This window comes from Pristiophorus japonicus, chromosome 1 (genome assembly GCF_044704955.1).
Source record: "Pristiophorus japonicus isolate sPriJap1 chromosome 1, sPriJap1.hap1, whole genome shotgun sequence".
NCBI lineage: Eukaryota > Metazoa > Chordata > Chondrichthyes > Pristiophoridae > Pristiophorus > Pristiophorus japonicus.
This window is the reverse complement of record NC_091977.1, coordinates 352,966,193-352,981,288: the sequence shown is the minus strand read 5'-3', so window position 1 is coordinate 352,981,288 and position 15,096 is coordinate 352,966,193. Positions and strand designations below refer to the sequence as shown.

Genomic DNA, 15,096 nt, shown 5'->3' with positions numbered 1-15,096 from the left:
ACCTCAAGAGACAGACAGTGGGTGGAGCTTCCCCTTTTATACCGGAAAGTCCAGGTTAGGAGTGTCTCCCACAAGTTCGCCCCCTGTGGTCAGTGTTCTCAAGGTGTACAACTTAGGTCAGCTTATACATGGGTTACAATGACAGTTGAATACATGACTGAGTGTTTCCAGCATTTTCTGTTTTTGTTTCAGATTCCAGCATCCACAGTATTTTGCTACTTTAACTATATTCTAACATTGGCTTGTTCTTCACTCCACAAAACAGCAGTGTACAAACACCAAATAATTCAACTTCACTTTAACAACAGAAATTAAAGCTGGTAGCATCAATGATTTGAAAAAAGCAAAAGAAAGAACCAGAGGGTGAAATTGGTGATGGTCAGTAGTGGAAAACAGGCTCATAGCGAATAGACAACCCATTTTACACCGCACTCCCTGTTTGCTCTCTGAGGTGGATGGAAAAGATCCCATAGCATATTCAAAGAAGAGCATAAAGTTCTCTTGGTGGCCTGGTCAATGTTTATCCCTCAATCAACACTTCATTCTCTGGTCATTTACCTCATTGCTATTTATGGGATCTTGTTGTGCACAAATTGCCTCCAACAGTTGTCTACACTTCAAAAGTACTCCATTGGTTGTGAAGTTACTTGGGACATCCTGAGGACATGAATGGTGCGATGTAAATACAAGTTTTTTTTTTCTTTCATTCACATCCAATCTTAGAAAATGTAGAAGTAAGGCTAATTCGATCAGGAGCGAGCCACTTCAATTTTTTATAACATTTTTTTTTAAGGAAAAAAAGGTTCACCTGAAAATCGCATCAAGTGAGTCTTGAGCTCCAATGAGCTGGCTGAAGAGCCTTCCCTACCCCCATTTTCAATTGCTGGCTGCCTGTTTCAGGAGAGAAATGGGCGGCCGCCAGTTGAAAATCTCCATCTACTATAAAGCAGTATGAAGCCCTACTATCCCCAGTTAAACGGAATGTGAAGTCCTTCTTGGCCTGGTAAACAATAAATAAAGCAAGATCCATCAAATATGTTGCAAAAATGCAGCACAATATTTAGTCGTAAGAGGAGCCGTATATTGTATTATATAGGCGATTAAATTTTTTTTAAGTTATTTTCGCACATTCAGAACCATGATTGCATTATCGTTAGCTCATTCTCAAACTGACACACATGTTCAGAAATCTTCAGAACTTTCTGTATTTAGTTCAGCTTATTATCTTTTTTCCCAATCTGGACCTTTGGAAACCTACCAAAGAACAAGCAAGAACAAAATGGCTTTTTTCAAAAAAAAGAACAACATCTGGTTGACATTAACAGTTAACTTCTGCAGCACCAGCGAGAGGTGTTGCACATATGGAAAGGTTAGATTCTATCGGTGCTCCAGCTTCATACTAACATGCTTTACTAACCTCTGAGCTGAATGGTCCATATCTGTGACCGAAACCATCTGGCTGCTCCGAGTAGAAGGCATAGATATAGGGCCTAAAATTGAAGCAATTGTTAAGATTGAATATTTTTGATTGTCGAATTAGACACTCAGGAAAATCTGGTTCTACTTTCTTTACTGGAGGAGTTTCTGCCAAATATTTTGACTGAGGAAGTTGTTGGTTGGATATTTCAATTTCCATTCATCTCAATTATCCAGCTATGGATCTCTTATCCACATTCTATCTTAGCTTTCTGTCCGCACCTCAGAGAAAAAAAGCATGTAAGCTCACATATTTCTTTGAATTGAGATAAATTTAGTAAATTCCTCGGATTTTCAGGCTGAGGAAATCCTGGACAGGCCAAGCAGTGCAGAACTGTTTCACTTTTTTACAGATTAGTTGTACTGCTCAGTCTTCGGGACACCTCCAAGGCCAAGTCTGATCTGCTATTATTGGCATTGTTTACTGCACCAACACTGATGTCAGCAGCATGGTAAGCTCGGTGAGTTATCAACATTTCCACTTTATGAGAACTGACAACAGTTAAGTGATCAAAAAGAGATGGTGACAAAAAGCATGTTAATTTCAATAATTGGTTGTACAAAGCTATAACTGGTTGTACAAAGAACTGTTGAACCAAAAAGACGCTACAGGACAGAAAGAGGCCTTCCAGCTCATCGTGTCTGTGCGGGCTGTTCGCCAGAGCAATCCAAAACAAATCCAACTGGCGTGCCTGCTCCTTTTAGCCACATATCTTCCTCTGCTTCAAACATTTACCCAATTTTCCCTCAAAGGTGCAATGATGTCTGCCTCAACCATTCCTTGTGACAAAACATTCCATACTTCAATACTTCAATAAAGAAATTATCCTAAACTCGCTCCTCACTCTCCCAGTAATAATTTTAAATTGATGAAACTTCGTTACGGACTCCCCAACCAGAGAAAAAATCTTTTCTTATTCATGCTATCAAAATCCTTCATAGTTTTAATTTAAAAATCTCCTTTTAGCCTTTTTTGCTTCAGTAGAAATGGTCCCAGTTTCTCAAGTCCTTCCTTATACCTGACTATTTCCTTTTGTATTATCTGCTAGCCTTTTTTCACATATCTTTTTAACCTTCAAAACTTCCTTTTCAACTCCCCACTACACTTGCTACATTCCTCATGATTTTGTTTAATGTTATTAGCCATAATCTTATATACTTCCATTCTAAGTTTCAGTTCAGTTTTAATCTCTGTATCCTTTGATGCATTCCCCGTTCACCTTACAGGAACATATTTATGCTGTACTCTATCCACCTCATATTTCGATATTTTTGGAGGGTTTAAACTAATTTGGCAGGGGGATGGGCACCAGGATTTAGCATTATAAAGGAGAAACAAGGTGCACAAAGCATTGGGAGATAGCACTAGAGTAAGAAATAGTACGGTATTAGGTGGGGTCAGACTAAGCGAGAATACAAGAAGGTCTAAGATAGGTTTACGGTACATGTGTGTGAATGCACGAAGTGTGGTAAATAAGGTTGATGAGTTGCAGGCACAAATAGACACATAGGAATATGATGTTGAGGTGATAACGGAGACCTGGCTCAAAAAAAGGCAGGACTGGGTACTAAATGGAAACATAAAAAATAGCGGCAGGAGTAGGCCATTCAGCCCTTCGAGCCTGCATCACCATTCATTAAGATCATGGCAGATCATTCACCTCAGTACCCCTTTCCTGCTTTCTCTCCATACCCCTTGATCCCTTTAGCTGTAAGGGCCATATCTAACTCCCCCTTGAATACATCCAATGAACTGGCATCAACATCTCTCTGCGGTAGGGAATTCCACAGGTTAACAACTCTCTAAGTGAAGAAGTTTCTCCTCATCTCAGTCCTAAATGGCTTACCCCTTATCCTTAGACTGTGTCCTCTGGTTCTGGACTTCCCCAACTTCGGGAACATTCTTCCTGCATCTAACCTGTCCAGTCCTGTCAGAATTTTATATGTTTCTATGAGATCCCCTCTCATCCTTCTAAACACCAGTGAATACAGGCCCAGTTGATCCAGTCTGTCCTCATATGTCAGTCCTGCCATCCCAGGAATCAGTCTGGTGAACCTTCGCTGCACTCCCTCAATAGCAAGAATGTCCTTCCTCAGATTAGGAGACCAAAACTGAACACAATATTCCAGGTGAGGCCTCACCAATGCCCTGTACAACCGCAGTAAGACATCCCTGCTCCTATACTCAAATCCCCTAGCTATGAAGGCCAACATTTGCCGGCTTCACCGCCTGCTGTACCTGCATGCCAACTTTCAATGACTGATACCACGACATCCAGGTCTCGTTGCAACTCCCCTTTTCCTAATCTGCCACCATTCAGATAATATTTTGCCTTTGCGTTTTTGTCCCCAAAGTAGATAACCTCACATTTATCCACATTATACTGCATCTGCCATGCATTTACCCACTCACCTAACCTGTCCAAGTCACCCTACAGCCTCTTAGCTTCCTCCTCACAGCTCACACCACCATCCAGCTTAGTGTCATCTGCAAATTTGGAGATATTGCACTCAATTCCTTCATCTAAATCATTAATGTGTATTATAAATAGCTGGGGTCCCAGCACTGAGCCCTGTGGCACTCCACTAGTCACTGCCTGCCATTCTGAAAAGGACCCGTTTATCCCGACTCTCTGCTTCCTGTCTGAACAACCAGTTCTCTATCCACGTCAGTACATTACCCCCAATACCATGTGCTTTAATTCTGCACACCAATCTCTTGTGTGGGACCTTGTCAAAAGCCTTTTGAAAGTCCAAATACACCACATCCACTGGTCCACTCTACTAGTTACATCCTCAAAAAATTCCAGAAGATTTGTCAAGCACGATTTCCCTTTCATAAATCCATGCTGACTTGGTCCGATCCCTTCACTGCTTTCCAAATGCGCTGCTATTTCATCTTTAATAATTGATTCCAACATTTCCCCACTACTGATTGATGAATAATATAAGTAAAATATTCAATTAGAAAGGAATAAAACTTGAAGACCTAAACACTTAAACCAATGAGGAAGAAGAAGATTGACTAATTACTCCACACTCATGATGTACAGGACCGACACAAGTTAAGCACATTTTTAAGATCAAAAGAATGTTTCAAAATAAAGCCATAGGACAACCTTGTTTTGACTATTCATGGTGGTAATCTCAAAAAATATTTTTAAATCTCATCATGTAGTGGCTGTCCTTGTATATTTTAATTACAGAATACTGTAGAAATGACAGGTTAGGTCAGATGTTAATCTCTCCACCTGCACCCGCATCATCTGACATGACCTGAGGCCGCCAAAATTCTCAAGTTCAGATCATTACCCTGTGCCCAGAAATGGGGCGGAAACAGCAGCAGAAAACGTCACCAGCTGTAGAGCTCTCTGGCTACTGTCGAAAAACACCAGCCAGAAGGTCTCCAGCCCTGAAGATAAATTGGGGATCTGTTTAAAAATAAAGGCCTTCCTTATTTGTTGCCTGCTCCCATCAGATCGTCCAATCTGAAAGGATCAGGCACAGGCACTTCTGCTAGCATCTTCTGGGCACCCCTGCATTGGAACCCTTTCATCTCACTTACCACTGCCTCTTTCTTGTCTTTGGTCAAGCACTCTGAACTCCTCTGCTGGATCCCCAGGAAATCCCTGGGCAATGTTAAGGGGGAAGAGACCTGGCATCACAGGTCTTACCCCTTTTCTTCACTATTGTACTTGGGAATTGAATATTCCCCAGAAACACAGGAGAGGATTTTGTTACTTTCAATCAATTAATTTGGACAAACAAATGAATGTTATACCAAAGTATAGCTTTATGCTCATAAAAAGGTTCACAATATTAGGCCTTTATAATAAGGCCATAAACCCAGCCATCCAAAATTATGAAATGCGCATTTTATTATTTTTGGTTCCATTTTTAAAAAGTAAGTTATTGTTAAGTAACAGTTAATTTTAGAGTGTTACCTACTGAATAATAATTACCTTTCATTTTCTGGCAAGTTCAGCCATTGAAGTATTGTAAATACCCTTCGCTCGTAGGGAATGATGCTGCAATCAGAAAAAAATACATATCATATGATTTACCCAGTTTAAAAAATGCACATTGTACATCCTAGCTTTAAAATAAATTACTGGGGGAAAAAATCCAGTTACAATGTTTGTAATCTGTAACTAGACATTAAATATGCAAGAGAATTGCCAAAGATGATTCACTGTCAGTTTTGTGTAATAGAAAAGAGCATGTGATTGCAAATGTGAAAACAGAGAAAGCAGAACAATACAGGCAGACTGCAAAGTAGACAAGTTAAGAGAGGATAAAAGAGAAGTATAACCGAGATAACCAAAAGCAAATTGCAATCACCTGAGAAAATGAAACAACATGTGAGCAAAATGCACATGTGCAATTAGAATTGAACAAATAACTTTTCTGATCCTGTAAAATTAATAAAACAGAGAATAATACAACAATAGAACCATAACACTAAAGCCAACAGATATCCAGATACTATATTTCAATTTTACTTAATTGGCTTAGTTAATCAATAAGTTATTTGAAGCCACCTCTTGGCACATCAATACAGTGAATGTTAAAAGAGATTGAATAAAGCTATAGACTTACATAGGCCAGAAAAATGTGCCAGCCTTTACTGCTTGATTGACTGTTGTTACCCAGATCTAGCATGATATGGGAAAACAAATCAGATTGAAATTATACAGGAATATGTAATGCAAGTTACTAAGGAGACATATACTATCAGGGAAAATAAACAATAAAATTAAGTCTTTTCTTACATTGCATAAGTTTTATTTTATTTAAATTTATTCTAACAAGATTTTTAAAAATTCATTATTGGGTTATGGGCATCGCTAGCAAGACCAGCATGTATTGTCCATCTGTAGTTGCCTGCTTGAAGCACTGCAGTCCCTGTGGTGACAGCACTCCCACAGTACTGCTTGGCAGGAAATTCCAGGATTTTGACCCAGTGACAATGAAGGAATGGCGATATATGTCCAAGTCAGGATGGTGTGTAACTTGGAGGTGGTGGTGCTCCCATGCACCTGCTGCCCTTGCCCTCGTAGGTGGTACAGGTCACGGGTTCGGGAGGTGCTGCTGAAGAAGCTTTGATGAGTTGATGGTACACACTGCAGCCACGGTGCGCCGGAGGTGGAGGGAGTGAATGTTGAAGGTGGTGGATGGGGTGCCAATCAAGCGGGCTATTTTGTCCTGGATGTTGTTGAATTTCTTAAGTGTTGTTGCAGCTGCACTCATCCAAGCAAGTGGAAAGTATTCCATCACACTCCTGACTTGCACCTTGTAGGTAGTGGAGAGGCTTTGGGGAGTCAGGAGGTGAGACACTCGGTGCAAGGGCTAAATTGCCTTCAGTGGGAAATTGGGGAGGGCACTTTGAATTAACCAGAAATTTACCACCCAGCAGGAGTCAGAGGGAAGAGCCGGAAAATTGGGCTCTTTAACTCCAACACCGCCTCCCAGCGCTTTGGAGCGCTATTTGAGGAGGTGTAGGGGTGGGTATGCGAGGGAACGGGGCGGTGTCCATCACCGCGATGCGGACATGCCACGTCGCACTGACACGTCGCAACATCCCTCCCCTTCACTTAAAGGGAAGGGACGCTGCAAAGCCGAGGTGGAGCCCACGAGTCAGCAGCCGTCTGGAGTCACCCGGCAATTAAAAGAAAATGGCGGCCATGGCAGTACGCCCTCCCTTTAAGGGCAGCCACACCGCCCAGCCACTGGCAGCTTCCCGCCTTGCGAAGCTGTCGGGGGCACCGACTGGTGGCGGCCGTGCTCCCGCGGGGCGGCAAGGGATCGCCACCAGGCAGTAAGGGGTTGGCACGCCTGGCGGGGCGGAAACACAGAGCGCAGCAGAAACCCGTTCCCGCCATCCCCGGCTTGGGGACAATTGCGGATGTGTCGAGCCCACCAGCTGTCCCCGTGCGGAAAGGCCTTGCCGCCCCATTAGAGGCAGTAACGGGCCTAAAAGGGAGCAATTTCGCACCCCCTCCCCCCCCCCAGGTCGGACCTTCTCTAGTAGTCATGGTATTTATGTGGCTGGCCCAGTCATTACCAGAAATAGACATTTTAAAAGTAATTCGCGATAAAATCAAAAAATTACCTGAGTGATTATTGTCCCTTCTCATCACACAGACAATTTTATTTTCTCCCAACTTTAGACCCCTGCATCCACCTGATCTTCTCAGTCAGGATAGAATGAATTGAGTTTGTAGAAACCACCCTCTGCTCAGGGGCATGTGTTAAAAATGCAGGAAGGGACCTTTATTGTAGCTGTCTGCACCCCATAGCAGATCAGGTCTGGGCTACCAATCGGAATCGTTATTAGAATTTGTGATATTCAATTGTAGACAGTAAAATTATGTTGTTTATATAGTGGACAGGCTTTTGCTGTCTGACCTGACACCCCCAGCGTCCTGGCCCGCGCCCCCCGCCCCCCCCCTGCTGATTCTGATTGACCTGCTCCCACAACCTTTCTAGCCCTGGTAATGAATGCAAATGTCTAAAGTTTAATTTGTTTATTGTGCTGGTTTTAGTGCCACCCCCTCCCTTTTAGCCAGAGGGCACTTGTATAATTTGTGTTTTTAGTGCCCTCAAAAAAAAACAAGGGAGTACTTGTTTGAAAGTCTTTGGTGTTTGTCCCCCTTTAATCAGGGGGCATTTGATTTAATTGTTTTCTACAATTGTTGAGGGGTCCCCGATGGAGTGCATTCTACGTGGGAGTCCTCCCACTATTTATCAGGGACTTGGCCTGGAGGGTGGTGCACGGAGCAGTCCCGTGCAATAAGTTTTTAAGTCGGTTCACGGGCTCCCAGGCCGCCTGCAATTTCTGCGGTCTGGAAGAATCCGTGTTCCATGTTTTTATTGAATGTGTGAGGTTGCAGCCCCTCTTCCAATATTTGAAGGGGCTGCTCCTCAAATTCTGGTTGCATTTCAGTCCCACACTCCTGATCTTTGGGCACCCTGTGCGGAGGGGAGCGGGCAGGTCGGAAGGCCTCCTCGTAGGACTGTTCCTGGGAATGGCCAAGGAGGCCATCAGCAGTCCAGGCAGAGGGGGTCGTTCAGCCCGACTGCCTGCCTCTCTTCTGCCGTTACATCCGAGGCAGGGAGTCCCTGGAGATGGAGCATGCGGTGTCCACCGGTACGCTCGCGGCCTTCCGCGAGAGGTGGGCGCCGGAGGGACTGGAGTGCATTATCACACTCGGCAACCAAATTTTAATTTGGAGCAGCTGACTGTCTAAAGTTGAATTTGTTTAAGTTTGTTGGTTTTAGTGCCCACCGCCCCCGCCTTTTAGCCAGGGGGCACTTGATTTAACGTTTTATTGTTTGACAGATACAACAAAATAGTTGTACAGCTGTTGATCCCAGGACGCCTGCAGTTTCCGCGGTCTGGAGGAGTCCGTGTTCCATGTCTATGTTCAATGTACGAGGTTGCAGCCCCTCTTTCAATATTTAAAGGGGCTGCTCCTCAAATTCTGGTTGCACTTCAGTCCCACACTCCTGATCTTTGGGCACCCTGTGCGGAGGGGAGCAGGCAGGTCGGAAGGCCTCCTCGTAGGACTGCTCCCGGGCATGGCCAAGATGGCCATTAACTGGTCCAGGCAGTGGGCAGTCGAGGGGTTCGTTCAGCTCGACTGCCTGCCTCTCTTCCGCGGTTACATCCGAGCCAGGATGCCCTGGAGGTGGAGCACACGGTGTCCACTGGTACGCTCGCAGCCTTCCGCGAGAGGTGGAAACCGGCAACCAAATTTTAATTTGAACCATTTTGTTAAAAAGTACATTTGTTTAATTTGTCCGTTTTAGTGCCCTTTTAATAAGGGGCCACTTGATCGTTTGTTTTACAAAAATAGTTGTACAGCTGTTGAGTTCTGAGTGGCTTAGCCAGTCACGTGATGTTCAGAAGACTCAATAAAACCCCAGACAGTTGGATTCAAGGGATCCACGATGTTGCAGGTGGTTGTGAACCTGGGGGATGAACTGGTAATGTGTAGTGCGATTGTTAAACCTTTGCTAATAAACCAACTAGTTCGTAATAGCAATGTGTTGCTATGAATTCTTAAGCAAGAACCCATTAAGCAAATACTTTACAGCCCCAATCTCCCACTACTCTCAAGGGCTGCAGAGTCCCCAGAGCATTTCAGTAGTCAGAAATGGAATCTCCAACTCCTCGAGAAACCCTGATTTCCCAAACCAGGCTCACCCACTCTGCGATCGCTAAAAGAGGTGGCACAAGGGCAAAGGAAATGAAATAAGGTAAAAGAACTAAATCAGACAAAAAGAGCGAGGAAATAGCTACAGCAGGGCAGAGAAGGAAAGGACAGAACAGTGATGCTGAATGTGCATTTCTTTTTTAAGAATGTCTGAGCAGGTGAAAACAAGAAAGAAAAGATTACAGCAGCAAAAGAAAGGACAGACATGACAGTACCAGTGCAGCAGAGCAGGTCTCCAGTTGTCTTGGGCAATCCTTGCCACTGGACCAAGACCTAGCTCTCTCAAGCCCACTTGGTGGCTGGCGTGCAATGGCCACCATACGTTAAAAAAATCCATGCACAGGCATCTTCCACCCTTGAGGATGTAGTTCGGGTTCTTCATTCGAAACACCTGTGAACTCATCCTTTTTTTTGGCGTGAAAGAAAGTCATCCTCGTTTCGAGAGACTGCCTATGATGATGATGAGATAGAAATAATGTTACCGCAAAGGGAGGGAAAAAGCAGCCAAGAAAAGTAAAAAACTCAAAGAAAGAGCTAGCAGAAGAGAATAGAGTTAAGAGGTTGTTACCCACACTATGACCTGGCCAATAAACTAATCAGGGGACACCCAGCGTAATTTCTTAGAGCATTCATTACAGAACTCAATGGGCTGCATTTTCCGGAGGGGCTGTAATGGCGGCGGGGAGCTCTTCCGGGTGGGCAGCAAGCTTCCAGCGCCCTGCCGGGGTTTTCGGGGCCGGTTTCGGCGGGGCGCGGAGCATTATCGCCCGGAATAGGCGAGCCATTGTGCAACGCCCCTGGTTGTGACACCGGCTAGATTTTTGGCCCCCGCCCAATCCGTAGTGCGCCTGTGAAAGTGGGCGGTCCAAGGTATAGCGGCTGCGGTGAGATAAGTAATGTCGACCTCAGGTAAGTGTGCTTGTTTTTTTTTGAGATTTATGTTGTGGAGGCGTGAGTTATTTATTGGGAATGTTTTTGGTGAGATTTATTTTCTCCCCAGGCCTCTCTTAGAGCTATCCAAGGCCTGCTGTTTAGCTCAGGATTTTCACATGCTCAGCCGGCCGAATGCCCTAAGAGAGGTGTGCAAAGCCTCCCTTAATGCTCCGCCACATACTCAGGGCCCTGCTGCCAATTTTGCTGACTGTTCCTTGGGCGCAAATTTTATCGTCCCTCCGGTATTACTGCCTCAAAATGAGCAAAGCCGAAAATCCAGCGCATAATTGGAAGAAAGTAAGGTGTACTGCACTATATAAAATGCATCCAAGAGCCACAAAAAAACCACACCAGTTCTCTAAAGAAGAAAGCCTCAGCTCAAAAGACAACAACCCTCCCACTCTACATTGCCAACCATGCGCATCCCTGAATCAGAAAGCATGGGCAAACCAACCCAATATATTTAAGTGGATGATTCCAGCCTCCCCAGTCAATTACAACAGGAGCAGGAAGCCAGGAGAGTGCTAAACTGATGCAATATCCCCACTCACCCTTATTAGAGCAGCCAATGGGATCAAAATTCCTGAAAATGGCTGAGCTTCTGGCACCAGACTCCTCCTGTGGACCCATTTATTGATTCTACCAGTGAAGCCAGGAGATATCCAGCAAGGACCCTCAGTACAGGAGGAAGCCCTTCCATCAGTTCCTAAAAAGAGCTATTTTTCACCCAGAGCAGAGCAATGATGAAGGGCCCCAAGTGTTCATCCCAGAAACCCTACCACAGTCTCTGCCACATAGACCACATTCAAGCTACTGCCCAGTAGGGTTAGTAGATCTAACCAGCAGCTGGTTAGTCAAATAAAAATATGGAAAATAAAGCTAACATCAGTAATGGTGACCATGTAACTACCAGATTGTCATAAAACCCACCTGGTTCACTAATGTCCTTTAGGGAAGGAAATCTGCCGTCTTTACCTGGTCTGGCCTATATATGACTCCAGACCCACAGCAGTGGTTGATTCTTAACTGCCCTCTGAAATGGCCTAGCAACTCAGTTGTCAAGAAGGCGGCTCATCACCACCTTGTCAAAGGCAATTAGGGATAGGCAATAAATGCTGGTCTCGGCAGCGACGCAGACACTCCGTGAATGATTTTTTTTTAAGTATTTAACAAGAGTACAATATATTGGTTCACATGAACTTGTGAATTCAATATTTCAGAGTTAATGAGTGCAGATAAAATAAAATCTTGCTGCCTTTCATTTCCTTTCCTTAATTTGTTTATGGAATGTCACTGGAAGATAAAAGAGGTCTCCAATTAGGGGACAAACTGTGCTACTTTCTACAGCCAAGCTTTCAGAGTAAGAGATGCTCAGAACTTACTGGTTGTCCTCCCCACCATCGAGGATTGAATTTTTCTCTACCTCGAAGGCTGAAGTTGGCATCAAACACAGGGTCATGCATCAAGTTGCCAACAATTCCATGTGATTCAGGATAAAGTCCCTTTGTAGGAAAAACCAAAGCAAATTGATTAGATGTGGGCTTTACTTGTCAGAATCTGCACAACCTTTTCACACTAAATCATTTCACAAGGGAAAAAATACATTTAAAAACTGCATGCAGCAAATTAGAACTGGAAAGCAAAGCTGTGTTTCTAAATTATTTATGTAATAGAACAGAGCAGGAAAACTAACATTTATGTTTGCTTGGAAAAAGAAACAAGTTTTAGATGAGTTTAATACCCTCACATAATTTTTTTCCCTCTTATTTCAGCTTCTAATGTATTGCTCATTCACTAATTTCAAAACCTGGACATAAAATGTGCTGAAATCGTGAAAGGAGGGGAAAAGGGTATTGACACAGCATTAACGAAAACACTATTGCCATTAATGAATCCCATATATTTCCTTTTCCTATGCAGACAGGGTTTCTACTATTTCAGCACATTAAGGCTTGTTTTTCCTGAAATTAATTTAAATCAGGGTCATGAGCATAGTACTCAACAAAAAGGCAAAAATGGAGAAGTAAAAGGACCTCACACGATTATCAATAAGGATATTTTTACTTTTACAGAAGTTTCCAGCTATATTTGTTTCTAGCCCTCTTTTAAGCTTAATAGGGCAACATGTGTCATTTTACAAAAATAATCTAAGTCACCATTCTGAAAGCCTCCATTACTATTTATTCCTTCTAACAATTATCTCCCTGAAGGGATTGACTGCAGCACGATACCACATGTGCCAGCAACTCTCCAGTATGTTGGTACTCCATGTGTGAGCTATTTAACATGAAATTCATACCAACTAAGCCTAATCCATTCTCAACAAAAGCTCATGTGTGAACTTTCAGAGGGGGCCACAAGCAGCAATCAGAGCAGAAATATAAAAATAAAAACAGAAAATACTGGAAATACACAACAGGTCTGTCAGCAGCTGAAAAGAAAAAAGACAGATTAACGTTTCAAGTAGAGACCTTTCGTCAGGATTTTCTGTTTTTATTTCAGGAGCTGAATGCCTGACTGTTTTTTTCTCCTGCTCCTTTCCTAGGAACACTTGGGGGAATTGAAGTGTTTTTCTTCACTACCTCAGATGATATTGGCTCAATTAGCACAAATGAGGAAATATTCTTGGGATTTTCCTGGTCTATATGGCTCAGTGCCACCCCATCCAGTGCATACAGGGCCATCATGTGAGTAGCCACTATTTCATACACAAATAGGAAAGAACAGTTTGTGTCATACAAAGGTACACTGAAATCAAAATATGTTTAGTTTGAATACAAGCAAGTTGTTAATAAATCACAGTTTATTTCCCAACAGATAAATAAAGTTACTTTCTATTAAAATGCACGTAGCAAAAAGCAGCAAGTTATATAAAATGTAACACTTACTGTAGCAAGGGTATACATATTGGGGAAGGTTTTCGTTGGATAAACTGGTCTCATGTAGGGGGCATGAGTTCCACAAGATCCTAAATACAAAGAAGTTTGTTACCATCTGCAAAAATGTAAGTGTGTTGCAATATTGACACAATGCCAGTGATAGCTGTGGGAAAGAAACACAAACATGTGGTGTTCTATAAGCCACTACGGAATATATCACTTAGATTTGATATGTAATTCTCTGAAATTATTAACTTGCGTAATAAAAATTCTGTTACATTTGAAAATACTCAGTATCTGGATTTATTTTTCAATCACTATACAATGTTATTGCAGATTCTGATGAAGGCAAGATTTGTAAGATTAGTGTCAAATCAAATGTACATCTGGAATTCATTATATTACATGTTGGTACTTCCATGTAAAGCCTGAAACTTGCAGCAGGATAAATCAGGGACAATAGCAAAGTGAATAGGCAAAATAGGTACCATACTGTATTAATGTAAGCAACAATATGCATATTAATAAAACTTATTGGGGTAGATCTTAACTTTGTGCAATAATGTAGAACAGGTGATAGCGAATCGGCAGTCCATTTTACATCTCTCTTGATTTGTATTTCCATTGAAGTCAATCGGAAGCAATGTCAAACAGATTGTCAATCCCCTATCAGCCGTTTTACATTATCACACAAAGTCAAGATCTACCCCATTGTGTCTGCAAAGTCCACTTGAATTCTGCAATGTTTTAAGTAGTTCCCCTAAAATAGTTACTCTTAGGGATTCTATTATGTAGCAAATAAAATACAGAAAGGTTTTATGCTGTCACTGTGGAGACAGAAGGGTTCTATTTTCTCCAACAGCTTGTGTTATTTTTAGGTTTTCAAAGAGAACAGGGTTTGATTCAAACCACAGATTTGTTTAACTTTACTTGTGAATGTTATATTACTTCGTGTAAATCAAACGGAACTGAAAATAAGGACAGAAGACACATTTACATTGAAGAGATTAACTCTTTCCTACTCACAAACTTTCATTATTTTCCATGGGAACTAGCCAGTCCCTTTTCTGCACATTCAAAGAGAAACAGCGAAGGAGGAAGTAGCTTTCCCCGTTTGTGGCTCACAGCATAAGGTTTGAAAACTAATGATCAGTTGAAGCACTTCTCTTTAAAGCAGAGTTGCAAATTTGACTGAAACAGACATCTGCTGATGTTAGGCAGAAGGTTTCCAAAATAAAATATGCCCAGTTTCAGGGATTGTGATCGATAAAGTTAGTCTTTGCCAACAAGTCCCTTTGGTGTATGCACAGAAAAATAGTGTAGAACCCAATGCTGCCTCGCTGCCTGGTGGATGCACTCAGTAAAGGTCTTTGGATTGCATGTCAGTGAAGCAAGTTTATTTAGACATCCTCAAATCAACTGTCTCTGGCTCTCTATATGAGACTTTCAACTGCTGATTAATTTTCAATGGTAAACCATTAGAGGTGGGGGAGTGGAGGGAGAGTGTACGATATACTTTACACTTAAAATACTTTGCCATACATAGATATGTCACTATGATCTGGGTTTACAGAGCACCAAAGCATAAA

At 42.6% G+C, this 15,096-nt stretch overlaps 1 protein-coding gene across 6 annotated transcripts in view; it reads right to left on the bottom strand.

Annotated features, from left to right (window-relative positions):
* enpp2 (ectonucleotide pyrophosphatase/phosphodiesterase 2) overlaps positions 1-15,096 on the bottom strand; it is a 122,462-nt gene that overhangs the window by 86,990 nt on the left and 20,376 nt on the right. For all 6 annotated transcript variants that reach the window (XM_070890597.1, XM_070890591.1, XM_070890616.1 and 3 more), the window contains 5 exons: positions 13,517-13,596; positions 12,011-12,130; positions 6,076-6,131; positions 5,439-5,504; positions 1,418-1,490 (listed from right to left, as the gene is read on the bottom strand). In XM_070890597.1, the coding sequence (XP_070746698.1) occupies positions 1,418-1,490; positions 5,439-5,504; positions 6,076-6,131; positions 12,011-12,130; positions 13,517-13,596 (395 nt within the window). The remainder of the gene's footprint in view (positions 1-1,417; positions 1,491-5,438; positions 5,505-6,075; positions 6,132-12,010; positions 12,131-13,516; positions 13,597-15,096) is intronic.